This window comes from Simochromis diagramma, unplaced genomic scaffold, assembly GCF_900408965.1.
Source record: "Simochromis diagramma unplaced genomic scaffold, fSimDia1.1 OVJJ01000131.1, whole genome shotgun sequence".
NCBI lineage: Eukaryota > Metazoa > Chordata > Actinopteri > Cichliformes > Cichlidae > Simochromis > Simochromis diagramma.
Genome location: NW_024387200.1, coordinates 5,549,339 through 5,577,269, shown reverse-complemented (window position 1 = coordinate 5,577,269; position 27,931 = coordinate 5,549,339). Strand labels below are relative to the sequence as shown.

At 39.0% G+C, this 27,931-nt stretch overlaps 1 protein-coding gene across 1 annotated transcript; it reads right to left on the bottom strand.

Annotated features, from left to right (window-relative positions):
- Positions 1 to 607: 607 nt before the first annotated feature.
- On the bottom strand, positions 608 to 26,846 carry cspg4ba (chondroitin sulfate proteoglycan 4ba). The gene is made up of 10 exons (XM_040050733.1): positions 26,550 to 26,846; positions 22,919 to 23,082; positions 16,371 to 19,940; positions 15,620 to 16,093; positions 14,939 to 15,115; positions 9,204 to 9,402; positions 7,865 to 7,996; positions 5,219 to 5,391; positions 4,619 to 4,802; positions 608 to 4,156 (listed from the first exon to the last, which is right to left on the bottom strand). Exons 1-10 carry the CDS (start codon positions 26,638 to 26,640, stop codon positions 2,115 to 2,117), a joined length of 7,206 nt encoding a protein of 2,401 aa, XP_039906667.1. The 5' UTR covers positions 26,641 to 26,846; the 3' UTR covers positions 608 to 2,114.
- Between the last annotated feature and the right edge of the window lie 1,085 nt (positions 26,847 to 27,931).

The following is a 27,931-nucleotide window of genomic DNA, read 5'->3' as shown; positions in this document are numbered from 1 at the left end:
CATACTTCATGAACTCACTGTCATCTTTAATTAACACCTGCAACGTCCCCTGTGTTTGTGTGCTTCGGGTCAAGAAAACAAGTAATTGCTTTCTTCACATGATACCATCAGCCATGTGGACTGACTCACAGCAGGGAAGCTTCAGCTAGAAAAAAAAAAAACCCACTTGGTTTTGCAAATCACATTACATGGCAACCAGGTTTGCAGCCACTCAGATTCACTGGCATTTGCTCTGAACATATTAGGTATTTGAACAGACATTCTTATGGAGGGGACAAACACATCTTAGTGCAGATAACATCGCATGAACATTCATTAAAGTAATTGCAGGAAACTGTGAGAATTCATGATCACAACACATCTTTATCTAATGGTGTAATTCGTCTTTTTTGTAGCAAGCATAGTGCCACAAAGTGGAGGGTAACAAGCAGCAAGACAGTTTAAATTACAGTGATAGCGGAAACTGCCAAAAACCCATTTAGGAAGGAAAAAAACACAAGTGATAATTTGGTTGCTAAACATTTTTTATGAGGAGAAGTAAACTAATAATTGACCAGAAAGACTGCACACGCATATTACACTGCTACTGCAGAAACTAAAATAAAAGTAAGCTGTTTACAAACATTAGGTTTATTTAAAATATGGTATAAATAAATATGACACTTCTGTTACATGGCAAGTTACACAACTGAGTCGAGACTAGCATAAAATAAAAGGACAATTCTCTTCAGTATAAAATAATTTCATGCTAATGGTAATTTTATCTGACCGCAGTCTCATCCCCCAGAGCAGTACCATTCATTTACAGCAGTTACATTACAGTGTACAGCAGACGTATTCAATAATTTGACCACATAAGTTAGAACTGGTTTATCAGTGATAAATAATAATTATATATCGTACAAGGACTCATTTCGGTCACAGAAAATCTGCTCTTTTTCTAGGAAAGCCCTGTCAGCAGCTGTAGTACAGTGACGTTTTGTACACAAAAGTCACTCCTCAATAAAAAGCAAACATGCTACACCTCAGGTGAGTTGTAGATCAATGAGCCTATTAATAAATTATAGAATAATCCTTGTGTTTTATATTTAATAACTGAGGTAAAGATGAGAAGAGTAAGAGTAGAATTGTATAATTTAAAAGATTTCTACCTTGATTTTTTTGTATGCACTTCTTTAAATATAAAAATACTGGAAAGAGTAAAATAAAATTACATCATTTAATCAAATGTGTTATCAATGACTTGATCGGGTCTATGAAGAGAGTGGTACAAAGCCATGCTGGGAAACATTTCGGGCAGATTTTCCTTTAAGTTATGTCCCATAATTTTAAATGGACCTCAGTTATCAACAATACATGTAACCCTCAATAAAGGTGAATGACAAACTTCCTGAGTTTACAACATTTCTAAACTATAATATCTATACAAAATCTGCACAATCAGTTGAAATGCCAGTGTCAGTCTTAGTAATTCACAGTTATTAGAATCATCTTCCACTCTGCTGTTCATAACTCTTAATGGGAGAAACTGCAACATGCATGAGGACATTGTTGGTTACATATACATGAGGCACAAACATTGTTTATAATTCTCTACAATTACCACTTTGTAAATGCTCTAGTGAACAGATTCTGTCCCACCAACTGAATGTGCAGCAGTGGTTGTGGTGTTGGGCAATGAGTTAATATGAGCTGTCCTGCTTCTGATAAATATATCGCAAAGGACGTTTCACATCCAGCAGACACAGAATATTGTTATCACCTTGTTGGGACAGCGTTTAAGGGCATGTTTTAACTCTTGTTTAGCTCTTTACAAAAACTCTTGAAATTTTCCTTGCTAAATTATTCTCCTTCTGCCAACCCAAGATGGTTGCTGACTGGTCTCTAGGCCCGTGTGACTGGGACTGTAGCTATTGGATTCAAGGTAACAGCCAGCAACCATTCGACAACCAGCTAGGAAACAAATATTTTTCCTTTGCAGCCTGTGTGACTAGGGCCTTATTCATTTCATGATATTGCGTCATACATCCAAAATGGCGAACAAGTTATTGTCACACCCTCAGTGGTCATGTAACTCTAAAACCTGAATAGTGACAACTTTCTGCTATAAAAGATCATACCCAGTATTGATTCTTCTGCAAAGTGGGAGTAGCGGTTCTAATCATTTGGCATGATGTAACAGGGGAGCCATTACTCCATGAACTTACAACCATGTTTGAATCAATTGCGTTATAAGTTGTGCCCTGGTTTGGTGTCAATAACCGATCAAGCACTGGGCTGCCTGGGCAGTTATGGTTTAGAGGAGTGACAGTCACAGTGGGAACTGCTGGGCTCCTTTGGGTTTGGCCTTGGTAAGATGAACTGTTTGGAAGACCGGTGGATGTTTGCTCCTGTGCTGTAGCAGTGCTCTGCTTTCTTTGCCTGTGGTGTCGAAGAAAGACAACCAGCACCACAAAGATGATTACAAGCAGCAGCAGAGCAAGCAGTGGTAAGATAATCAGGAGTGGATTAGACGTTTTTTGAGGGTAGGACTCGACACGAACTGGTGTGTTTTTGAAGAGAAACTCCTCTGTTTGAGATGGTTTGCCCAGAGTTGTACCAAAAACGCTAGTTCTGTTGGAGTTTCCCCAGCGGTTGCGTCCTCTGAACTTTTGCTGGTTTATGCTTGGTTGTTGGGTGGAGAGGAAAACTGTAGACAGGACTGGAAAAGCAGTCTTGATTGATGCCTGAGGCACAGATGATGTAGCTGAAACAGGACTCTTTGTGGGTGGAATAAATGCTGGATCATATGGCACAACTGTAAAATGTAATTCCCCTTTAGCAGGTTGGACGCTATCAGCTTTCAGAACAAATACTACTGAATCGTTTAGCTCTTCAACTCCAGTCATGTTAGCATTCAGCTCTAAGGCTACCTTCCCCTGCATGATCTCTTGAAAGGTGAAGGACTCCACTGGGCTAGCTTTTATGGTCATTTTTAATTTTGGTCGAACCACTTTCCCATACCTAGGATGGGATAATACTTCAAAGACGGGGTCACTGTCACTTATATTAGCCAGTTCAGATGCATTGAGAAAGTTTACATTGAATTTGACCGTAATCCCATTGGGAATCCTTAAACCTTTACCAGTCTGGAGTAAAGGTTTCACAGTTATGTTAAGCACTTGGTCAGTCAGATTTGCCTCTGAAGTGAAAGCAGTGAACTCAAAGCTGTCTTCAACAGAAGAAAGGGAGATCATATGGTAGGACAACCTTCCTGTCTGGAGATCTTCCTGGTCAAACAGCGTAACCTCTCGGTTGTCTCTCAAAAGTTTGCCAAATCTCAGAGGCCTTGTAATCTGGTAGTAAACTGTGACATTTTTCCCATTGGTCTCAGCAGCAAGGTTGTCCTCGGTCAGAGATATTAAAGTCCTACCTTGCTGGAGTTCTAATCCAGTATTTTTGACAAGAGTGATGGTAATTTCTGACACTTCTAGGTTAAAGAGTTTGTATATTGGTTTATGATAACCATCTGTAACACTGAAGTAGAACGCTCCAGAGACAGAACTTCCATCATGGACGAAACAGACACTTCTGTTATTGATTTGAGCTTGGGTAAAGGCCACTATTGACTCATTCAAACTTCCTTTGAGAGCCAAGTAACCATTGCTTGGCTTGCTTATCACGGAGAACTTAATATCATCAGGAGGATTGTCCAAGTCTTCAATTTTGAGATTTTCTGGCCCAAGGGCTATTGTATCTCCTTGTACCACCTTCAGACTTGGAGCTTTGGTTTTTAGCAAAGGTGGCTGGTCATTCACAGGATTGACTGTAATATTAAAATGCTCCACAACAACATCACTGTCGTCTTCAGGGCGTTGCGCAGTTTTTCCCTTAGGATTAAGCCAAGCGCTGAATATAAAAGAATCCTGAGTTGTCTCCGAGTTGTCGTGTTTATAGGTGATACCATATTTTTTAATAATGAATTGTGAGAAATTAGGTTTCTCCTTGGTTAGGTTTCTCTCACCAACCACGATGACACCATGTTGAGGCAGAGATGTTACCTGAAACCACACCTCATAGGAGCTACGCTGAGGTGTAGGCAGCTTGGACATCAGGTTCGTGGCATCGAGCTTGGACTCGTCAATGATGACACTCTCCCCTTCTGTCACCTCAGCACCTGTCACCAAGCAAACTTCAATTAGTCAGTCCCAACAATGTGCTAATGTTAGTGCCATCATCTACAGTTTTAAGAGTTTGAGAGGTGGGCCCTAGGAGAAAGCACACCTGCCACTTGACTAATTGTTTTAAAAAAGGAGGGCTTGGTAGCTAATATTCTCTTGCTTCTCCCCAGCAGGCAAGCATGTGGCTTGTCTGGGTGTTTTTCTGGTTTCATTTTCTTTCTTTTAAACACTTAGGCACTGACTTTTTCTCCCCCCACTTTCATTTAATTAAACAAATGTTGGTTCTCTTAAACTCTGTTATCTGTGCCGTCTCCCAATTTCATCTGAATTTTACACCGGTTTAGAACACACATATTGTAAGGATGCTCACATTATGATGTTAATTTTTTTTTTTTTACCTCAAAGCAGCAGTGTGTCTGACCAGAGCTGCTAACACACCTGTAGAGTCATATTCATACCTGTGTTTGCAAGCAGGATTGTGTTGTGTTCGGGTCCAGTATTCTCATATGAGATGTCAAATCTGAAGGTCAGATTGTCCACTGAAGCAGGTGGTGATGCTACAGAGAAGGTCATCGAGTCCATGGCTTCCCAGCCAACTGACTCAACAGGAGTTTGAATGTAAAAAACCTCTTTCCTGTCCACCTGTGGTACACACACACTCCAAAGAGTCAGGCAAGCCAAGTTACAAAAGAAATGTACATCTATGAAGTTAATGAAATCAGCCATCCTCAAAATGAACATAATCAACTGTGTAATCTGTGCAGCGGCCTCATTCTTAAAGATGTTTCTGCAGTCTGCATAATATTTATTCATTACTTTAAATCTGCTCTGCTCAGCGGTAAATATAGCACAACCATCACAACTGTGTCTGTGTCACATAATAATCCACCAGTAATAATTGATTACATAAAAGCATTACATGTTTTATTCATACAGAGGAAATCTGGCAGTGTTCCACATCAGCGGAGAAAGCCTATTGTTTAGTCTTTCTCTGTTTCATATTACATAGCACATAAGGGTGATAAGTATGGGCATGACCTCTGGCTCCTCACACTTACCATATCTTGTGTGAAAGTGGAGATGTCTACTGTTGAATTATTAGGCTGCCTCATCACCAGACGCCCCAGTTTAGGATGCCGTGTCACACTGAATGTTATTACACGGTTTGAGGTGTTGCTCATGTCATTGGTCACTGCTTGTAAATACTCATTTGTGATTGGTCTCGAAGAGCCTGTACAGAGATGAGAAATTAAATAAGAATAGTAGCTTTACTGATAAAGTGGCCTGCTTCAGCATCCGTCAACAAAAAGATTGTTTTATTGAATTGAGTATCAAGTTAGCTGAAACCACGCAGTTAAAACCTTTTTTTCTACATTTTGTAAGTTTTCCCCTTTGAATGCGTTCCACATCTTTTTGACTCCAAATTATGCAAAACAAGGTCTGGAATAGACCGATGAGATTCCTTTGATGTGTCAAATTAAAGCAGCACTGCAGACATCAGAGACATTTTTACAGCACATCCAACTGCAGTGCGGGTGTTACATAAAATCCAAACAAGAATTTAAAAGTAGATCGGCTCCTTGCAGACGTAAATCTTCCACTCGGGGGAAAATGTAAAAAGAAGTGTCCACTGAGAGTAATAGGTGACTTCTAAGGAATTCTTTCTTCTTAAGATGGATTACATAGATTTCCACAGTCCTCCTGTCACTGTGAATATTGTTGGGATCCTAAAAGTCTGGTGATGAATGATGGAAATCAAAGACAGAGAGACAGAGGGGTGAAAGCACAGTGTAACCCATTCATCACTTTTTTTTAAGCAGTGCTCCCACCATCCATATCTATCATGGGAAATTTCCTGCCTGGAAGAAGAGAGAGCAACAAGTTTCTTATCTTTTAACGACAAAAAACAAGCTTCTAATAATATCCAGTATTCCCACCATTAAGTAACTATATCGGCCAATTAGATAATTAGCTTTGTGTACTAAAATAAAAGTGTAAATGTCTTTACTGGCACTACGACTATCCGTAAGAATGCTTTCAGGTAAATGTGGTTTCTAAATTCCGCATATGCAACTATTTAGCAAGAAGTGTTTGCACAGTTTCCCAGAAAGCACCAAGACATTTAAGGTGTCTGTGAGGAAAGAGGAAAAATAAATAAATCTATCTTCCCTCCACACTGTGAAAGTGTTTCATGTCACCCCTCACCCCATCAAAACCCTTCATTGTCAGTTAAAGCTCCCATCCCGCCCTTTCTGTATCTCACTCTCTCTCTCCGGCTTGCCTGGCACGAAGCACAAACAGGGCTGTCTCAGGCAGACAGTGGCACAGCTTTTCAAGTACCCACTCACCCTGTGGCTGGGAAGCTCAGCAGAGCGTGCCAGTTGGCTGTATTCTATCCTCACCATATCCGTTCCTTCTAATTCACACTGAAAATCTCCACCACTGACAGACTACTGAAAATCTCAGAAAACTAAACATGTTTGCAGACACAGTTAACACCCAGCTGGCCTATTTTTATCTCCAAAATATTAACAGTAAAAAATATCAAAACATTAGGACATGGCAAAAGCTGATTCACTGGTCTGGTATTTGGGGATAAAAGTGCTTGCTGCAGCTGTTGTAGATGTGCTGAATTATTTAACTAAAGGAATTCAGTGGTGTTTGGTAGCAGTCAGGCTGAGCATACAAGCAAATTTTGATGCAAAATACAGTTAAGGAGAGACTGATGGTGTCAGAAACAGCTAATGTTTCATAGAAAAAAATTCCCCACCCCCAAAAAATCCTAAAATAAAAAGAGGAAACCAATACTGTGCTCATGGTTCTTACTAGTACCACAGAAAACTTGTATGAGTTGATGACTGAGGCGAATAAAAATATGCCGTTTCAGTTCTTTTCAGGAAGCAGCTGTACACTTGATCATGACACAAATACTTTTAAAAAACCTCATATTATTAGAAGGGAAAATAAAACAATGGGAAGCATAGTTAGTAGTTTAGACTCAAGTCTTTTTGTTTCTTGCTGTCAACAAATCATGTGGAAAAAAAAAAAGCTATTTGTTTTTAACCACGGCCAGATGAAGCTCATTACTTCTGTCAAGGAGGTGATACAGCTGGTTTTGGTTTGTTTGTTAGGAGGATGACCCAGAAACTTATGGATGGATTTGATCTAAACCTAGATCCAGATCCAAGGATTTCTGGAAGAATTCCTTACTGATGCAAGGAGGGTAAAATTCAACATTTAGCGTAACATTTAATAGAATTGAATATTTTTGTAAAACACATCAAAGTTACATAAGACAACAGCTCAGTTCAAGAAAATATCAAAATAACCTCAATCCAGATTTGCTTCTGGATCAAGGGAGTTGCTTCGTGTAAAGAGTGAAGGGACTTTTCTTGCTTGGTGGAAGTATGCAGTCAGACCACATACTGGTTCACTGTTCCACTGAGCTCCATTATTCTCAAAAATAACACAGCACTGATGTACAAATCTGGGTCTGCTTTTCTTTTAGAATTGCACTGTTCGTAAGTTTAAGGACATCTTAAAGTCAGATGTTTCATACCCTTTGTCTGAGAGCTGAGCACCAAGGAAGAGGGAAGAGGACAAATATTAAAAAATAAACAAATAGGTTTTTTTTTAACAGTATTAAAAATATATAGCCAGTTTTAGACTTTAATAATCACAAGCTTCTCAAAGAACAGGTTTACCTGGAAAGACCTTTAGTGGTTGACTCTTCTCCAAACTGAGAGCTAGGGCTTTAGCAGTAATACTGAAGATTTGTCTGGGAGTGAAGTTCACACCATCATTGGCCTGGAAGTTGAATCCTCCTGACATAGCACCTGGAAACATCATTAAACAAAACACTAATATTAACAGATCAAAGGATAAGTGGCATTTCCTTTACTCAAGAAAAAACAGCCTGATTTAGTTTTGTATGTACAAGTTTTTACTTTATTCTTGGCACAGACATATAAAAGAGCTCAAGAAAATGTAACAATTCTGAACGTCTAAGTAACCTCTGAGTATAGAACATAAATATTATAATGTACGTGTGGGTAAACGCATGTAAAAAGAACACATTCTTTTAGTCTTGCACGCTGTTATGACAAGCTTTCATGGTGGCACAAAACAAAGAAAAAGGTAGATAAAAATCAAAGCAGTAAGCAGAACCCTGATCTGAGTCACCATTAAATGTTGACAAAAGTTATTCACTACGTCACAGCAGTTCCAGACTATCAAGTATTATCACCTCCAATCTGACTTTCAGCCCACTTGGCCGGTCTCATTTATGCAATCAAGCCAATGGATAAGAAAGAAGGTTGCACACCATTCCTACAGATTACTCTAATTCACAGAGAAACTGGAGAGAACATCAAACTATAGCAATTGCTAACAGCACCTTCTAGTGGGTACAAAAAGGAATGGCAAAAATAAAAGATTTAAAAATATTTGGAATTATTTCATTTAAACCATGCAAGAGAATGAAAAGAATGTAATATATCACAGTATATCTGCTGAATACCCTATAGCAACAGAAACTACTCCAGTGTCCATCACAGAACATTAGCTTTTGTTTGGAAATTTCCAGTTTAGAGTATCGACTCTGGGTTGAGTTACTTCTAGAACATGAAGGACCTGAAACTGTACTTGTTTTGACCTTGAGCTTGTATTGCCTATGAGCTAAATATTGTGTTCACTCATTCTTAGTGTATGACCTTTATATTTGTGTGTGAGTTTGTGTTTAAAAACACAATTTTAATACAAAATGTTCCTTTTACCTGATGAAATAGAACCTGATTAAAGACTATACAAATTAATTTGGGCAGCAGACTATAACAAATCACATACTGAATAATATTATGATGGTAATCTGGCTGAATAATTATTAATTACATTCCTGTTTGGTAGTTAGCATTTATCAAAATTATTTTAATATGAAATTGGCTGGACAAAGTTTGCTATTTCTAGTTAAATATTTAAATAATTCAAATTAAAATATTAAATTCAGTAGTCCTCTCTCTGTTATAGCATGGAAAATACATTTACCTTTGTGAACAAACACCAGCTGCCCCTGGTCTATGTGGGCCTGGGTGAAGTTGAGCACTGCCTTCATCGGGGCGCTCTTCAGGGCCAGGTGTCCATTGCTGGGTGGAGTCACCATGAAGTGGAGCTCCTCTGGTGGTGTGTCTTGGTCCTGCACACTCAGATCATCCAAAGTGATTTCTGTCACTGAGGACACCCACACCTGGACAGGGGGCAGACAAGGACAGAGCAGAGACCATCTGACCTCAAGGAATCTACAAGATTTTGTTTGACAGGGATCATAATGCAGAGGCTCACAGTGCATGACAGCTAAACCCAAGTTTGACATTTATTGTGGTATTTGGAATAAAAGGCTGCCACATCTCATCATGAAACTGGGGCACAAAACTTGCTAAAATAAAGCTTATTTTCATTTGTAAATGCCAATCTTTTCCCATTTAATCTAGGCAGTGTAGAAGAAGTATGCAGTACAAAGTCTGTAAGGTAGAGCAAAATTATGTGCCACTTTATGAATTAAAAGTATCTGCACCACAGCTAAGCTACACCTACTTTCTGCAAAAATATAATAGCATACAAATGAAATAAAAGCCAGGCACATAAAAGACCACAGAAATAGCTCATGTGTTCCTGTCGTTCATTAGCTAATGCAACTGACAAAGATGCTTTGAGTGTGAGTCCAGCTATAAGGCTATTTCATGGGCTTTCTTCTTCTTTCTTTTGTCTTGCTTCTGTGCAACATAACATCCACAGAAGGACTGCTACAAAAAATGTTCTAACTCAGGCAAATATAGGTGGTAATACAATAAAAACCTCAGGAAAACTGTCACTCAAACCAAGGACATTTCAGGACTAAATATAGCCATGTAAACTTTATACAGTTTGGTGTTCTGCAGAGTGTTGGTTTGGTACAGTGAAGTATTGCTTCCATGTAAATTCAAAAGCTCAAGGCTAACACGAAGAAACAGAGGATCTCATTCACACACAGAACACGAAACTACTGAACCGTGCAGACACTTGACAACAAAAGATGAGCTTCTACAGTCCAGTCCAGAGGAACGATTGCATAACAAGCAATTGTTGTTAGGACAGGTTGTCATTCCACAGTAATTAATGCAATGTTGTGATCAGAATGATGTGAATGTATGGCCTGTAAAATGCGATGAACTGCACAAACCTTTTCCTTGTAAGACATTTTGAGCTGTCAAAGAACACGTGTCACATATGATATTAACAACACCTCTGCTTTTATAACATGTCAGGTCACCAGCAGCAGCAATAACAGATCCCTGAAACTGAAGCAGCTCAAAGGAATACAGCCATCATTAATTCTATTAACATCTGTGCTTTTTATATTGGCACAAACCTGTCTTTTGTGATGTGAAGATCAATGCCAGCAATATTAAAGATGATAATTGTGTTGTGTGTACTTCCTAGGACAAAAATTAATTTTATTTTTATTTAGTCTTGTGTCAAATGCTACAAAAAAATCATAAAACAATGATTTTATGAAATTAAGTGTTATCTTGTTATTCCCTAAACATTCACGACTGTAAAAGTCCCTATAGGATACCTATAAGTAAAAGGTTTAAACATTCCGCTGATACAAACTAGGGTTGGGTGTTTTATTATTAGTTTCCCACTGGCCACCCTCAGTCTAATAACCAGGAGTGGCTGATACATCTGGGTAGGTGTGTTCAGGGTGCACAGCCTGTATCTTTTGGTAATGGTGGAAAAACTAGTCCCTTGTAAGTAAGCTTGCTTATCCAATGTAAGTTTCAGGATAGCTTGCAAGCTCAGAAATTTGTCAGAGGTTGGTGCTTTGTTCTATACCAGCAGTCCTCAACCCCCGGGCCACAGACCGGTACCGGGCTGCGAGAGTTGTAGTTGTGTGTCTTATTTTGAAAGAAATATTTACGTGTTACCATACCGACCAGAGAGCGTTAAGGGGTAGAGAGGAGGATGCTACTCTCAATGTTGTTGGCGCATTTCAGGAGTAAGTTACACAATTACACAATGAATTCGCATTTATTATATTTACAAAATACCACAGTTTTTGTCTCGGCTGTATCATTTTATTTTGTTGTATTTATCTGCGACGCCTTAAAGGCCGATCCGTAAAAACATTGTCTGACATTAAACTGGTCCGTGGCGCAAAAAAGGTTGGGGACTGCAGTTCTATAATATCTAGCATCAACCCTAAAATGCCAGATCTCCATAGCAGTGTTTGTGTCCAACCATCTACTTTAGCTCAACACACTGGGGTGCCATGGAGCTATTGGGCAATTGTGTTGAACTTGTTTGTTTACAGAGCTGAATCTTTAATGACAGAGCACAAAAATAGGCCAAACAAAATGTCAAAAATCATCTAATACAACAGTTTCAAAAAGAAAACAGATTATAGCTAAACTGTATATTAACAACAGAATCAGTAAACAGCAGTGCTGACAAACTCACTGCCCACTTTGTTTGGGACACCTCCTCAACTTCTCCCTAACATAAATATTTAATCAACTGATCATACGGCAACAACTCTGCATTTAGGTTTATACATGGTCAAGAAAACCTGATTTAAGCGACTCTAAATGTGTATTTCAAAAACTGTTGAACACTGGGATTTTCTCAGAGAATGGTCATCAAGAAAGAAAATATTCAGTGAGCAACAGTTCTCTGGGTGGAAAGACCATGTTGATGTCAGAAGATTGGAGTGATGAGTCTTGATTTCTGCAGCGACGTTTAGATAACAGGGCCAGAATTTGGTGTCATTAAAGAATGAATCCATTCTGACTTGTACCAACAAGTATGGTAGGTGATGATGCTGTAATGGTAATGGGGATATTTTCTTAGCACACTTTGGACTCGTTAGGTACAAATGAGCATCATTTAAACACCACATGTCCATCTCTTAATAGCTACAGTGTACCCATTTTCTCATGACTGCTTCCAGCAGGATAACGCACCATGACACAAAGCTCCTATCGCATCAAATGTGAAAATTACTACTAGTACTAGAAAACTGTCAGTGAGTATCTACATAACTCTATACAGACCAAGATTCATACTTTTAGCTTTTGGTATGAATGCTGAGAACCAAACAACCAAAGTTGAGCCAGAAAGTAAAAACATTAATTTTAGGGGCAGTGGATAGTAGTGGATTCATTATTTACCATGTAATTATTAATCAGTGAACAACTTATCGTGAAGACATCACTTCACCTTGCACTACTGTCTGTTCAGCTGAGATGCTAAAAATGCTACACGTGGTGCACACTCTTCCAAACTTGAGTTTCTATAAATTGTTTTTTTTTTCAAATCACACAAACTACATGATCACAGCATTTCTAAATGAGTTAAAAAAAAAAAAAAAAAGAAAGAAAAAAAGTTAGGTTTCTACTTAATCAACAGATATAACGTTCTAAAAAGAAAACAAGTAAACACTTCCTGTTAAAAAATATTTTTTGTATGTCTTACAGAATTAAGTTTCATCATGTGTAGCTTTTTTGTGTTGAAGGTGTGATCACTGTTGTTTTCACACACTTACCGAGCAGACTCTTGTTTATTGGCAGGTTTGTGCTTGGTGAAAGGTGGGCAAAGTGAACAATTATCACAGTTTGCAGAAGAGAGAATTTTGAACAAGAGTGAAACAAAAAAAGAAAGAAAAAGAAAAAGAAAAAAAATGCATTCCTTACTTTAAAAATATAGAACTAAATATGTCAAGTTGGATCTGAACTTAAATAAAACACTAAACACTGGTGAATGGACCTGAAAAGCTCAAATGATAATTAGCAATGAGCTGGCCTTATACTTTAAATTGTTACATTATTTAAATGGATAATAATGTATACCAATCAAATAGAAGCCTCTGAAATGGGACAACACACACTCCACATCAGCCCTGCAGCAGAACATCTTAAGTGAGTGTGCGTTCTTCTGGTGTGAAATGACTCCACCTCCAATAATCCCCTATTTAACAGGAAGTCACAGCAGGACTGATGAACAGCATGTGACTCATCATTTTTAAACACAACACACATGAGATATGATAGACCTCATGCTGCTGCTTATCAGGCTACAGGTTGAGATGACGATTAGACAAATTTATTTGAGTCATTATTACAAAACCTAAACTGCTTGATGCTTCTTTTTAACATGTTTTTAATAAGATGTCTTCTTTTATTTAATCATGTGTCTGTCTTAGCCTTTTTTCTCTTGGCATAAGTTCAAAAAGTGGAATGCTGCACTATGGGAAAGAGTCCTCACAACTCAGTGCAGCATCGCCATGAACAATACTGGTTTCAGTTACACAAGATATTTTCAAGAAACAATTGTTGGTCTTTATTTCTGTAAATAAAGAGATGAAATGTGGCAAAAGGAGTAGGGGCTATGACCTGTAGCAAACAGCCAGCAGCTAATGTCACATCGGGTACACATTCATCATGTGATATGTGCCCTAACCACTCAGCCACCATCTCTCTCTCTGGAAATCCAAGGGCAGGTAACGTGTACTGATAATTCCAGCTTGCAAAAAGAAATATAGCAAGTCTTTTTAAAAAACTGAAACAGAGAATGTAATATTTGCATAAAAAGTGATTTTTCTAAAAAAAAATTCAAATGCATATATACACATGATTGCAAGAAAAAAGTTCACTCTCTTAAAATCATGTGCAGGGCATTTTTAAGACCAATGATTAGAGGTAAGACAGGGCCACCTTGTGGCCACTGAGGAATCAGCTCCCTTGACTTAAAAGCCTTGACCTCCAACTTAACACATATTTTAAAAAAAGAAAAAAGAAAAAATGGCTCATTTGATTTAAATTTAACAGAGCACACATGCAGATCAGTTTGTCAGTCAACATCACCAAAATGTAAAACTTGCCAGCTACTCTTTAGCACAGTAAATGTTAGAAGTTGCTCCTCTCTGTGTCTGCAGGATCCCAGAGGAATTTGAGGCATTTGGGGCACAGATTACAAAGACCTATACTTCAAACTCTCCTTACAGCTGGACCTCCTCCAACTCCAGCCAGAGTTGTATTTGTATTACAGAGTAGCACAAGACAGCACTGCTCAGCAAATATACACAAAAGACAACTTGTTTAATTTATAAGTATAGATACGTATAACATATCTGAGTAGGGATTGCTTTTCACATACAGTATATTAAACATATATTAAATAACCAGAACATTTTCCTTTGGTAAGAAAAGGACAAAAATAAAGGTGAAGTAGAGCAAAAGTGGACCAAAATGAGGCAGTGTGGTCACAATGTTTACCAATTTTAAACACTCAACACTTGAATATTGTTGAACAGATTTTATTTATGGGAATTTATTTTCACCATTGGATCTGTCTCTGTAATGCTCGGAAATAATCCTTGACTTAATTAAAAGTTTTTATAATAAGCCTAAGAAATCATTTCCAGCCACTCCAGATCCCCCAAAAATAGCAGCTCATTGTTCAAGTCATTGTGATATATCTCAATACTGGTTAGAGTTGTTTGAAAATTTAACTTCTGAACATCATACCAGACTTTCCTGCAAGTTCTTTTTATGCTTGATTTAAGTTGCTATTCTATGCTGCAAACCCCTATGGACCCTCTTCCACATAGCAAACATAGTTTCCCCCATCCACCCTGCCAGCCAGCCATGGCAACTTGTAACACTGCCCACATGACAGTAAGCTCTAATGCCAGACCTCCTAGTAAAAAAAAAAGTGTCTGAAGTTTAAATATAGAGCAGACTCACCCTGAGGACCCTGTTGGTTATAATAACAGGAGGCTCGTCGTTGGCGGGTATAACCTGGATGTGCACCATCTGAGCTGCACTCTGCTTCCTCAAGCTCGTGTCATTGGCCACCAAAGTGAAATTGTCAGCTAAGGTTTCACTGCTGTCGTGGACGTAGTAAATGAACTCATGCTCCACCTGAATAATGATCACAGAAAGGATAGACTGGCATAGCAAAGGGTCTTCCAAAACACAGCAGTGCATAAAACTACCTTATGATGCTTAGGTCACAATCTCTTCTCTTGCATATAATTTCCACATGATAATAATGTGAAACCTCTTAGAAAATACTTAAGGGCATAATGACAAGATTAAAAAAAAACTAGGAAAATGATGATATTCCTATTGGGATAGGGTGAGAAAGATTTTTCTTTAAAGCATTTAATGAGAACCAAATCGAAGGTTACGAAGGTTACTTAAAATAATTAGTCCAGTCAATTAATGAGTAATTGATGGATGCATCCTCTAAATTCTAAACACTTGATGCAAACAAAAAAAACAAACAAACCAAACCAAACCAAACAAAAAAAATAAAATAAATGTCACTGCCACACTAAATCAAAGCAGTTTTATACCCACCCAACTGCCAGTCTAATGCTATTTTCTGTGGTAACTGTAAGAGAGTCTGTCAGAATATCTCACCTGCCTCCTAGTGAAAGTGGTTATGGCCACACCAGGATGTCGTGAGTGCTCGATGTGACCATGCTGCGGGGGCTGAGTCAAATTATAAAAGAAGTTGATTCCCGAAAAGTGTCGATTGGTGACTTTGAGCACATCCTGCGTCAGTGCTTTGGCCGCACCTTCGTTCAGTGTGATATTGGAGACTTGAAGTGGGATGAGCAGGGGGATGATGTCAACAAACATTTTAATGTTAGTGACATCAGTGACCCCGTTGGTGGCATCAAGGATGAAGGTGTCGTTGACTTTGTTTGGCTCCACCTGCACATACTGAATGTTCCCGCTGTTGATGTCATTTTGGGTAAATGTGTTGACAGGGGACTGTTTGGTTCCGATGTAGCGCTCTTCCGCTTCAACAAAACGCCTGAGAAAGCCATAAGATGGGGCTACCTTTACGGTGAACACAATCTCAGATGGCAGGTTGTCCTCGTGGGTGACCTGCAAGAATCAGAAAACATTTGGTCCTTAAATTTGAAATGTCTCTTGTGTCACTGAGGTTTAGTTGTCGTGTGATTCTCAACATAAACTGGCAAAATAGTAAAACATAAAAACAAAACCTGGTCAAAGATTTGTTTTAAGCCTTTCAGCAGCATACAAGCAGTTGATGTAATATTTCCTTCAATTCAGATTACTTATTTCACTTATTTATCAAAAAAAAAACAACTTTAATTGAATGCTTCAAAGAAATTAAAGTTCTTTAAATGAAAATACTCACCTCTAGTTTAGTTTCATCAATCTTTGCTGGTTTTCCCTCTTCCACCAATAAAGTATCATGATGCTGTACAATGGGAGGTCTCTGATGACTTTCCAGGTAAACCTTCACATTGACCCTGCTTGTGAGCTGAAGACTTTTAGCTTTCACCGTTATGTTGAAATAGTCTGTCAGATATTTGCTGTCATTGTGCCGATAGCGGATCAGCCCTGCTTTTAAGTCAGCTTGCGTGAATGTCACAACGGTTGTTTCATTGCGGTAAAGACTTCCATGCTTTGGACCATCGTCTAACTTGAAGATAACCTCCTTGTCATCTCGGATGTCCAGATTTGACATTACACTATAATTGCTGGTGGAAAAGACCACTGAATGACCTTTCTGGACCAGCAGGCCGGTGTTATTGTCGACTTTCAAGAAAGGGTCATGTGCACTGATGTGTAAAAGGCCTGACACAAAATGTTTTCCATCGGAGACAAAAAGTACAAATCTGCCAGAGCTCACACCTTTGTGAATGAACAGCACCCGCTTTTCTTCCAAATCCTTCTGTCGAAACTGGAACAGCCGATAAGTGGTGTCATTTACCAGCACGAGGTCTCCCATTGGGATACCACGTCGAGTGTAAACCAATTGACCGTCATCAAAGTCAGAGTCGGCATCTTGATATTGCAGATCTTCTGTAGTGAGTAACTTCTGTCCATCCCTTACTACGTGGAAAACTTTATCAATTACACGTACTGGTTTTTGGTCATTTAGCAGCTGAATGGATATGTTAAAAACACTTTCCTTGGAGCCAGGTTCATCTTCTGCAATAAAAGGTTTGAATCCTTGGGTGGTGGAGGCTATGAAAGCGAATTCATCTTGAGTCGTTTCACTGTCATCATGGACATATATTATACGTTCCTCTAAAATATCTTTATTACTAAAGGTTAAGATGTTGTCATAGCTAGCATTGGAATTTGACTGACTTATACGGACTAGCTTTCCATGTTTTGGGCTGTTTATAACTGTATAAAACATATCCTTCGTGCTCAGAGTCTCTGCAAAGAGCTCATCTTTGGTGATAAGCTTACTTTCTCCCTCCTGAAGTGAGAGTCCTGCATTTCTAATAAACACGCTGTTAACATCAGCCTTAATAGAAAACTGAAAATCATAGTTCTGTGACTGAGCATGTTTGGAAACCAGATGAAATTTGAATCTGTCAGTTGTATCTTGGTAAGGTCTGTCAACTAGCTCGTAATGCACTTTTAGATCTGTTACATCTCTTTGGCTAAAGGTGGAGTTCTTCTTTAAGACTATGGTGTTGAGAAGTAATTTCCCTTTCTTTGGTGTAGTGAGAACCCGAAAATATAGGTCATCCTCTGAGAGAGTCACACCTTCAGTTGTGGCAAAAAGACACTCTGAGTTTAGTGTCACTTTCCTCACTTTATCCAAATCTATCATAGTGTTTCTCACCAGGTGGTACTTTACCCACTTCACAGTGATTGGGAACAAGATTTCAGTGGTTTCCCTTGCAGCCACATTAACTTTACACTTGAAGTAATCAGTGGGATTAGATGTCTGGATGTCTTGGAAAGTACTAACATATCTCAAGCGCTCCTTTTCTAAAAGCCTTTGTGAAAATGAATCAGTATGCCTCCATTCACCACTTGAGTGAAGTCTCTGGAGTTCTCCATACTGAGGTGGTTCAATGACATCGTATCGAATGTCTACAACCTGGTTCACAGCATTTGTTTGCACAGCCAGCTGCTTTGAGCCAATAATAGCAGTTTCTCCTTGAATGATATCAAGGCCTGTGTTGTTAGCAATCTTATACTCGAGTCCTACAGCCATAATTCGTAAAACTACAGTGTTGCTGACCTTTTCCCCATCACTAACTCTCAGAACTATCCTTGAATTTCGAACCCCTGTGTGAACGTAGTACACCCTCAGTTCGTCTAAGTCTATATATGAAAATGAGGTCACTGCCTTGCCTGGGTTGCTTTCAACTTCCAAGTATCCTGCATCAGCATTCAAGTTCCCAAGTACAGAAAAGAAAAGGTCTGTGTAATTGCTGTCAATGTCTGTTGCCATCAAAACATCAGTGGTGAGGCGTTTCTTTGAGTTCTCCAGCAGAACAAAGAGATTTCCTTGAGGTAGACTCAACTCAGGTGCATCATTAGTGGATGTCACTGAAATATTGTAGCGGTACAGTTTGGTGCCCTTTAAATAATCAGGAACTTGCTTTCGACTACTAGAAAAAATTGAAAACATGAAGAAATCATCCGGTTCCTCTGAGCCTCCGTGGATGTACATTACTCGCTCATGCCAAAGGTCCAACATGCTGAAAGTATTCTCCTCTTGGTCCTGATCGACATCAAGCCTTATCTGACCTCGAAGTGGTTGCTCCTCTATCCGAAACATAATTTGAGACTGTCGAATGCCAAGTTTTCTAAAGTCCAAGAGAACCTTGATGTGTTTGGCTTCAAGAGATGCTCGACCACCCTCTTGGACTATAAGGTTTTTAAGCTGCACAAAATTGAAACCATACCTTCTGTCCAAGCCCCATGCAAGTGTGGACATATCAATCGATGGTGTTGGTGTTATCAAGTGAAAAAGAGATCCTGGAGTATTTGTTGGATTCAAAGCAGTTGGTGGATCTGATTCTTTCTCTGGCTCACAACCAACTGATATATCTTTGGTGACTACAGCATTAGAGAGACCCATCTTAACTCTGTTAACTGCAATGTTCTTTAGACATCCTTTGAAGGAACCTCCCCTGGCACGCTTTCCAGATACAGAGACAAGCTCCATCTTTTTGACTTCAGATCTTGTGCCATCATCGATGCCTCCAACAAAAAGATAACCTTTAAGCTGGAGCGCTTTTGGGTGAGGGATAATGCCAGATTTCACCGTCTCTCCATCAATAGTTAGTTCAAGGCTTTTGGAACTGAAATATAACTTGATGGAATGCCATTTTCTGTCATTGATGAGTGTGAGTGAACGAAGCTCAGTTTTGGTTTCACCTGTTCCAACAACAGCCACAAGCAAACCGTCCTGAATCTCCAGAGCCACAAACTTCTCCTCTCTGGCTGCATTGTACAGGATAATTCCCTCTTTAGCTGAAGTGTGCATAACACACTCAAATACAGCCTCCTGCTCAGTAATCCAGGTTGGAAGAGAAATGTAAGCCCTCGAGCTGAAGAAACTGATAGGGTCCTCTTCAGTGGCAAAGAACTGGGGACTGCAGCCTAAAGACACTTCATGAACATTCTTGTATCCGGTATATGGTCTCAGTGATGACAGCAAGTCACGTTCATTGAAAAGTACATCATCCATGCAGCCTCGGAAGCAAACTGGGTCTCTGGGCAGGTAAGGTCTATCCAAGCCCCCTGAGCCTCCAACATAGAGACCATCTGTGTTGAGACTGTAATGGGGACCTGGCACCTTTACACTGCTGTGAGAGTTTGAGTCAACAGTAAGAGTGATGTTGAGCTGCACATGATGGACTTCCACATGGTGCCAGGCCAGATCGTTGAGATGGGTTCCCCGGTCTGATTCTAACATCTGCTCCCCCGATCCAAGATCCAATTTCAGCTGGGAGAAAGAACAAAAACAACTGGATTACAAAATATGACATTTTACGAAATATTATGCAAATGCACAGAGCAACTTAAGGAGGAAATTAAGTAAATTTAGGCTTATTATTACATTACAATAAAAAAGTATTTGCTCCCTGATTTCTTTTTTAAATATTTGCTATACTTTAATGTTCCTGATCAAACAGTGTTTCCTATTAGATAAATAGAATACAGTTTTTAAATGAAAATTTTGATAATTTAAGGGGAAAAAAATATTCAAACTTACATGGGCCTATGTTAAAAAATAATTGCATAATATAGCAGGACAATGATTGGAAGCATATTACCTCAGAAATAGCTAAAGAAAACAAAACTAAATTAAAAAAACCCTCTTCAATGTGGCTGAATTAACACAATTCAGCAAAGAAGAGTGGGCAAAAATTCCCCCAGAATGATGTGACTCATTGCCAGTTACTGCAAATGCTTGATTGTAGTTTTTGCTGGCAAGGGTGGCACAACCAGTTATTAGGTTTAGGGGGCGATTACTTTATCACATATGGCTTGGATAGCTTTTTAAATAAAACCATTAATTAAAGACAGCATTATGCATTTACTCAGGCTATCTTTATCTAATATTAGATGACATCAAACATCTAAGTGTGACAAATATGCAAAAAAAAAGTTGGATGGGTATAAAATACTTTTTCTAACTTTTCACTTTTTCCAATACCCTTTAAAAAAATATATCCCACATTAAATATGACTCATTGCTAGGAATGCTAGTAGTAGTATGCAGGTCCAGCATGTGGCTCCAGACCGATTACCTCAGGAAATACTGAATGCACTGCCATGAAAATTTGGTTTATGGTCCCCGAAGGTTGACACTACGGACTTCAGCGACTGTGAAGACCTATCAACTTTTCTCTAAGGACTTTATTTTATGTTTGTTTAGTTTAACACAGTTTGACATCACTGTGACACAAACACTTACAGCATATAAAGTCTTAACTTTAATGACCCAACAACAGATATAGACATTGTTGGTTCTTAAAACAAGGATCTTGATATATTTAGTGATATCCAGAATACTTTGGTAAATTGAACACCATCAGGAGTTTAACATAAATTAAACAGACATTCATGGATGAACTTTGATAACTTTAGTGACTCCTTAATTTTTTATCCAGTAATGCAAAACCACTTTTGTGCTCAAGTACATGTTATTTGGTATGATCATACAGTCGTTATTGAAAATATAATTTTAATACAATGTAAAATTGTTTATACAGTGGTACACATGTAAAATAATAATTCTTGAAATATTTTCATTGTACAAGCAAGAGTAGAGAACCCCGAAGGAGAAGCAAGATTTAAATTGCTTATTTTCCATGATGTCACCTGTGATTATAACAGTGAGCTTTGTCTGTCGTTTAAAGCAGGAAGAGCACTATTATCTTTTTGCCTTCAGCTATGTCCTCAGAGAATCACATCACCTTCTCAAACTAATGCACCATTTAGATGATGTGCTTGTCAAGGCTTGCTGTTCAGTCGCCACTATTCATGGACTGGTTTCCGGGAAGCGACGCTCATGCCTGACTCACACGAAATGAGACCCCAAGCCAGAGGAAAACTTGTGTGACGGAAGAAATAAAACAAAACAAAACCCTAAAATGGTAACCAGTGCCAGTTTATGAACACGGAGTTCGCTCCTCGTGCTTACTAAGGTACAACTCTGCAACACAGTTGTCAGTGTGATTCATTCCCAGCAGCGAAAGTCTAACACAAATAGATGCTTAGTCACAGGGATTTCTCTAGTCTGCATAAAGCAGAAAAGCTCTAATGCATATCTGATGACTTCCTATGTTTCCTATGAATGTGTCTACTTACAAAAAAGTCTTCTGGCAGTATATCTGTGCATTCTGTATGCTGATTTAGCCTGGCAGGGCTGCTTACAAGATGCTTTAGAAGCTATCTTCAATGGACATTTTGATTTACCTCTAAATTCTCCATGCAAAGCTTCTGTTACAGGACTTTAATGCTTGTGGCACAAGCTTATCTTTAATTACTAAATTCCTGTGTAAACCTAATGTACACCTACATTTTGATAAATACAAAATAAATCTCAAAAGGTGGCAGTGAATGCTATATTTAACCACATACAGCTTCCTTTTAATATAAAACTGTTGCTGAAACATGATATTTCATTGTTTTCCACTCCATTAATTAAGGCTCATTCTAGTATGAAATTCAGAACCCAGAGAAACAGGAACCAATAAACTTTGTGAAATAATCATTATTACAATAACAGATCAGTGAAAAAAAAAATCTGTATGATACATGTTTGAATACAATTGACTTTCATTCACAGTTTACACAAATTTATTTATAAAAGCGTTTGATTTTGAACAGACTGAGCTTTGTAGGCTGAGTTTAAGAGGACAGGGTATATCATGAAGAGCTATAAGAAGAGGGAATAAAACTGTCTGAAATGGGGAATTTAAAGGAGTCTGAAGTCTGAACTTTTGGCTCACAGAGATTACTTGCACATATATTGGCCTCATTACTTTGGCCATGTTTAATATGAGCATCCACAATTGTAACAGACGTGTGTTTCACTGTCATCCAGCCTCTCAATCATGTGGTTTGAGTGACTAATCTGTCCATGATCTCAAAAATCTTTCATCATCTCGTTGTGTTCACTGTGACAAGAAGTGACTGGTATGGCATTAAGACTCAGCTCACACCACACAGGCTTGTCAGCTTGTGTCAACGCGTTCAGAGACTGACACTGTCAACAGAGACAGAGCCACAGCTAATGGTGACGAATGTTTGTTTGTCCAAAATGCACATACATGTAGTCAGACACAAAAAGTAAAAACTGGATGTTGTGCATATAGCATACTGTGTGTGTGTGTGTGTGCATGTGTGCGTGAACGTGTGAAATTATATGCCTGAACACATATGCTCATGTCCTGGAGCCATGGATGTACCCACCTGCAGGCGACCTGTGTGGAGCTCTAGTAAAAAGTAGTGGGTCTGTCCAGCGGCGAGAAACAGCAGGCCATTTGTGCTCGAGGTTCTGAAGCGAATGCGGAGCACGTTACGGTCGGACGACTGTCTCGCCTTGAGCTGTACAAAGCCGTCACCATAGAAGGAAGCTGTGAGAGGAAAAGGGATTGGAAAAAAAAACCTAGAGACTTAGAGGAAGAGTACATGTCCTCAATTTTGGTGTCTTTTTTCAGGCTAACTCACAATTATTTAAACTGAGCCGAGTACAAGAGAGAACTGGGACAGGAAGTAGAGTAGCAGTGACTACAACAAACAGAGCAAGTCAAGTCAAGCATTGCGGTCTCAATACAGTCGACATGTGACATTTAGATATAAAAGCCAGCATAATTATCATCAAAGCTGTTCTTTACAAGTGAGCAGACTGTGTATAAGTGGGAAGGGCACACACAGAGCTTTACACCACACGCTGCGCACAAATTATACCTCACCTGATTTCAAAGACTTGTCAGATTCACTGGATCTACTGAGTTTAGCCTTCGCGGTGGGCTAGTTACACTTAAAAGGCTCCATGCATTCAGTTACAACAAGAATACAATTATTGCAGCTTTAAAGCTTTACCTATAGAATAATAACCACCTTTAAGACGAAACTAAACTCAAGCCTGCAGAACTGCAGGTTTATCTCTCGTTAGTAGCTGTAGGAGAAAGTTCATGGTTTCTCTTAAATGTATAACAGTTACATATGTTGACTTTAATGCCATAACAGCAGTGTACCAACTGAGGCAGTGGATGTGGAGGAGGCTTGCGGGAAGTCCGTCATGTTCGGGCATGCCCTGCCCTGACAGGAACCTTCAACCTGAACATGAAAGGCTCTGACGTCCCCACATTGTCTGTGGCCCCATGTTCCAGAAACAGCGTGGCGGACGGACCCAGCTGTTTCTTCTACATCACCTCCCTGCCATTTCACATCACCCTGTAATCTGGGCTAACATGCTCTGAAGCGTTTTTGTCTGAGCCTCCATGCCCGGGCACCACCAGTTCAGTTTTTAATGAGCTCCAGAGTCCCCAGCATATTGAATGGTTAACAAACTGAAGAAATGTGCCCATTCTACATTTGATTCCCCCCCCCCCTGCTGCTAATGAGCTAAAGTGCTCAGTGGGGGAAGCTAGATAAAGTTAATGTGTGCTCATGGATTACTCCGCCTCCTAAAAGGGTTAATGCACTAATGTGCAGTTTGCTTAAACTGATCCACTCTGTGTGGACCGTGCAATATTTTCTTTTAAGCAATTCGATCAGTTAAGCATGTTAATAAGCCCTTGAGGCACATTAAGATACAATAATCAATGAGAATGAATTTAAAATATAAACATCCAGAGAAAGGAAAACAAAATAAAACTTAGTTTGTATAACTGAGATGGAGCTTTAACACATGTAGGCCATAGGTGCTGTTGCTTCATTTAGAAATTCTATACATAGATATATTTAAAATCATACACATTCTTATTTTGTTAACCTAAATTTATACAATTTTGGCTTGCTTCACATGTTAACAGCCAACTCTTATTTACTCCCCACAAACAAAAGTCCAGACTTTAAGTGTCAACTAATGCTATTTTGTCAACCATGAGCTAAATCATCTGGTTAATATAATGTCTAGTAATTAAAAAAACACTTTTTCGTTTAACCAACACAAACAACCACGATATACTTACTTATTATTTAATAGCTCAAAGGAAACTAAAATGATTGTCCCTATTGTGAAGCCAGAACTACGGTGGCCCCTAGAGACAAAGCACGTACAAGTTCCAAAACACTTACAAACTCCAAAACACGTACAAAACTCCAAAACACATGCAAACTCCAAAACACATACAAAATCCAAAGCACGAACAAATTCCAAAGCTGAAATGAAATTAACTGACCAGTAACCAACCTAAGTTTGAAACCCTGTTTAGATGGAACTGTTAAATGTAGCTGGAAGTAAACAAAAACTGATATCCACAAAGGCATCCAGCCTTACTTATCTCTATTTATTTGTCCCGTGCCATTCATCTTCATGGTTCTGTGTACATAACAAGGAATAAGCACTTCCCAAAACTGTTCAAGAGGAATGCACGAACATTTTTCTCTTAAATTCACAAGGATGGACATGCATGCTCAATTGTATTTTAGCGTCATCAAGATGACGTTTAAGTCATATGACTGAAAGTCGTGTTTGGTTAAAACAAAAGGGTCAGAACCTCCCCATCGCTGCATCTCCCAGTTTGCTTGTGAGGAAGTGGATTCTGGATCAGATGAAGAATGATGCCCCCCCCCCCCAAAGAAAAGTAAACAAGCATTCTGACATGACCAAAAGTTTGAATTTTTGAGGGAATGTTAATTAAAGAGCACTGCAGACTAACTAGAAAACAATTCCCATGTTTTGAATGTTGCTCTATAATCTAGATTTCAGCAGGGTTAGTTTCTGTGCATTAAGGACATTTTCTAAGAGATTTCACGAACTGCTTTTTCAACAACAAAGCCAGAGAACACCTAACAGTTAATTTTAGGGGCGACAGCAGTGCTTGTCACTGCCTGTGTGCTCAGTTTATACAACAAATCAGAAATGCAACTTGACTGAAGTGCCTGTTTGGGTTTTTTGTGGACTCTCTGTTGCCCTTGCTTGTTTCATAATGCAAAGACAGTAGAGATGAAAAAATAAAATAAAAATAGAAAACATCCGGAAATCCACTGAAGTAAGGCAAATATCTATACAGTAGTCATGTGCAAAGAAGGATATAGTAAGTGAGAGTCACTCTGAAATAATTCCTGAGGCCAAAGCCTGGATGAACTCTGAATTTAGATGACACATGTCTGGGATCAAATTATTCAAATGGGCTAAGGAATGCTCACATGAATGCAAATAATGTACAGCTAAACTGAAAATCACATCTCCCTCCCTTTAGGTCTCCTAAGGCAGCAACAACTGTCCATTTCTTTGAATTTAATTGAGTGTGCTACTGTCACAGTCTGATAGTTCTTCCACTGCAGTGGGCATCACAGTCCTATTTCTGCTGCTGTCTCTGATCATATCAGACTACTGTGGGCGTCCATACAGGCACAGATTATAAGAATGGGTGGGGGTTACTTAAATGAGAGGTATACTGATGTTTTCAGCTGAGTTAATATAAAAGTAATCACAGGGTTGTGCTGTTTAAAGACTAAACGAGCTGCTATTGTTGCTGGGAGGAATCGTGACACTGCAGCCAAAAGACCCTGCAGCCTACCCTCTATCACATCGTGTTTAATCCTGTTAAACTCAGGTCAACATTTTAGGACCTGTGATGCAGAGTAACGCAATATTATGTACCGAAATCAGTCAACAAACTACTGTTAAGTGATAATAAGCATTAGTGCTGTAGTTTATCACAGCCAACAAATATGGTGAACTGCACGCACAAGTACGAGGTATTTATAAACTGTTAATCACAGCCAGAGACTACAAACTAAAAACAGCGAAACAACTCTTCAAATTTAACACGTGAAAGATTAAAACACCCTCCCACTGAACGCATCATTAAATAAATGTATCGCTGTCGTTTTCATTTGATAAAGTCAGATAAGTTGCAGTTGTTACCTCCTGACGCCAAATGGACAAGAAGCGACCACCAAAGCAGACCACAGAGCCACAACTTCTTCTTCTGGGTGTTTTTCACAACAGAGTCCATCTTCCTCGTCTCGGTAGAAACGCTAATGTTTAGCCGGCAGTGGAGTCACATATTTACAGACTGGTTTTCACTTCTTCGCGCTTCGCTAACGCGACATAAAGCGACTAAAAGCTGGTCGTCCGACCAGTCAGAGAATGTGTGCACTGCCCGGACAGTCAGCAGGAGATCCCGAACTGAAGCTCCAACCGACCCTCGCCAAACTCCGCCTCGTGCGCGTGAGTGCACGGGGAATTTCAAAATAAAAGCCAGGAGCGAGGAAAAACGCTGCAGGGTTATTCAAGCAAACGGCGGCAAGTGGAAACAAAGATTGAAAATGTAAACAGACATTTGGTGAGCACACAGTGAAGCTGAATTAGAGTCATTCGCCGTTATTAAAATGCAATCACGTTTAACCCAATATCTGGGAATCTATTTTAACCAAAGCATAATTTAAACTAATTATTGGGAAAAATGCTGCTGATAAGAGAACTAAAGAATTAAATGACCATTGCCAAAAGGGGGAAAGCATTTGCAAAGCGCTTGGAATCAGTTTGTTTGTTTGTTTTAAACATTTGTGCCCAAGCCACCTTAAAGGGGCTAAAAGTTTCAAGGCACAACTGTTTTAATATCTAAAGAAAATTGGCTTAATATGACCAAGTGTTTTCTGTTGACAGTTTTCAGGTATTTTACTTGTGCTTGTGTGCGTGTTTACAGACAGGAGGAGGTGATCAGTTTTACCTCCTGGTTATATGTCAGGGAATCTGGTGTACTAATATAGTGTGTTTAAATGCCAGTTATTACTTTTTTCCCCATGTATAATAATATTTGGTTGACAGAAGAATCCCAGAGAACACCTGGACTTGCCTTATGGCACAGTATTTGGGAACAGCTACTCTAAATCATTTCTTTGTTTGACTAGCCCACAAGACTCAGCTTAACATAACACTAGGCAGACACACTTAAACATTATAAACTATTGAGGGAAATTATGGCTATTTGGTATTCCAAGCATGAGTCCATTCCTTCTGCAGTCCAATCATAGAAAAAAAAAAAACTTTGAATGTTGTAAAATGTGCAGTTTAGCACACATCATCTCTGTGTTTTCTTTCCTGGTTTTTACTCAGTGAAATTCAAATGTTTGTAAGGCTGTTAAGCATGAATGTAACAAGTGCTTGTTACTGTCCTTACATGTAAATACACACATAATATACATCTAGCATTCAATCTTTGTAAATAAGATTTAGAACTTTTACATTTTAAGGCAATCAAGTTTGGGTTTTTTAGTCTGCATTGAAGATCTTAAAACATTTAT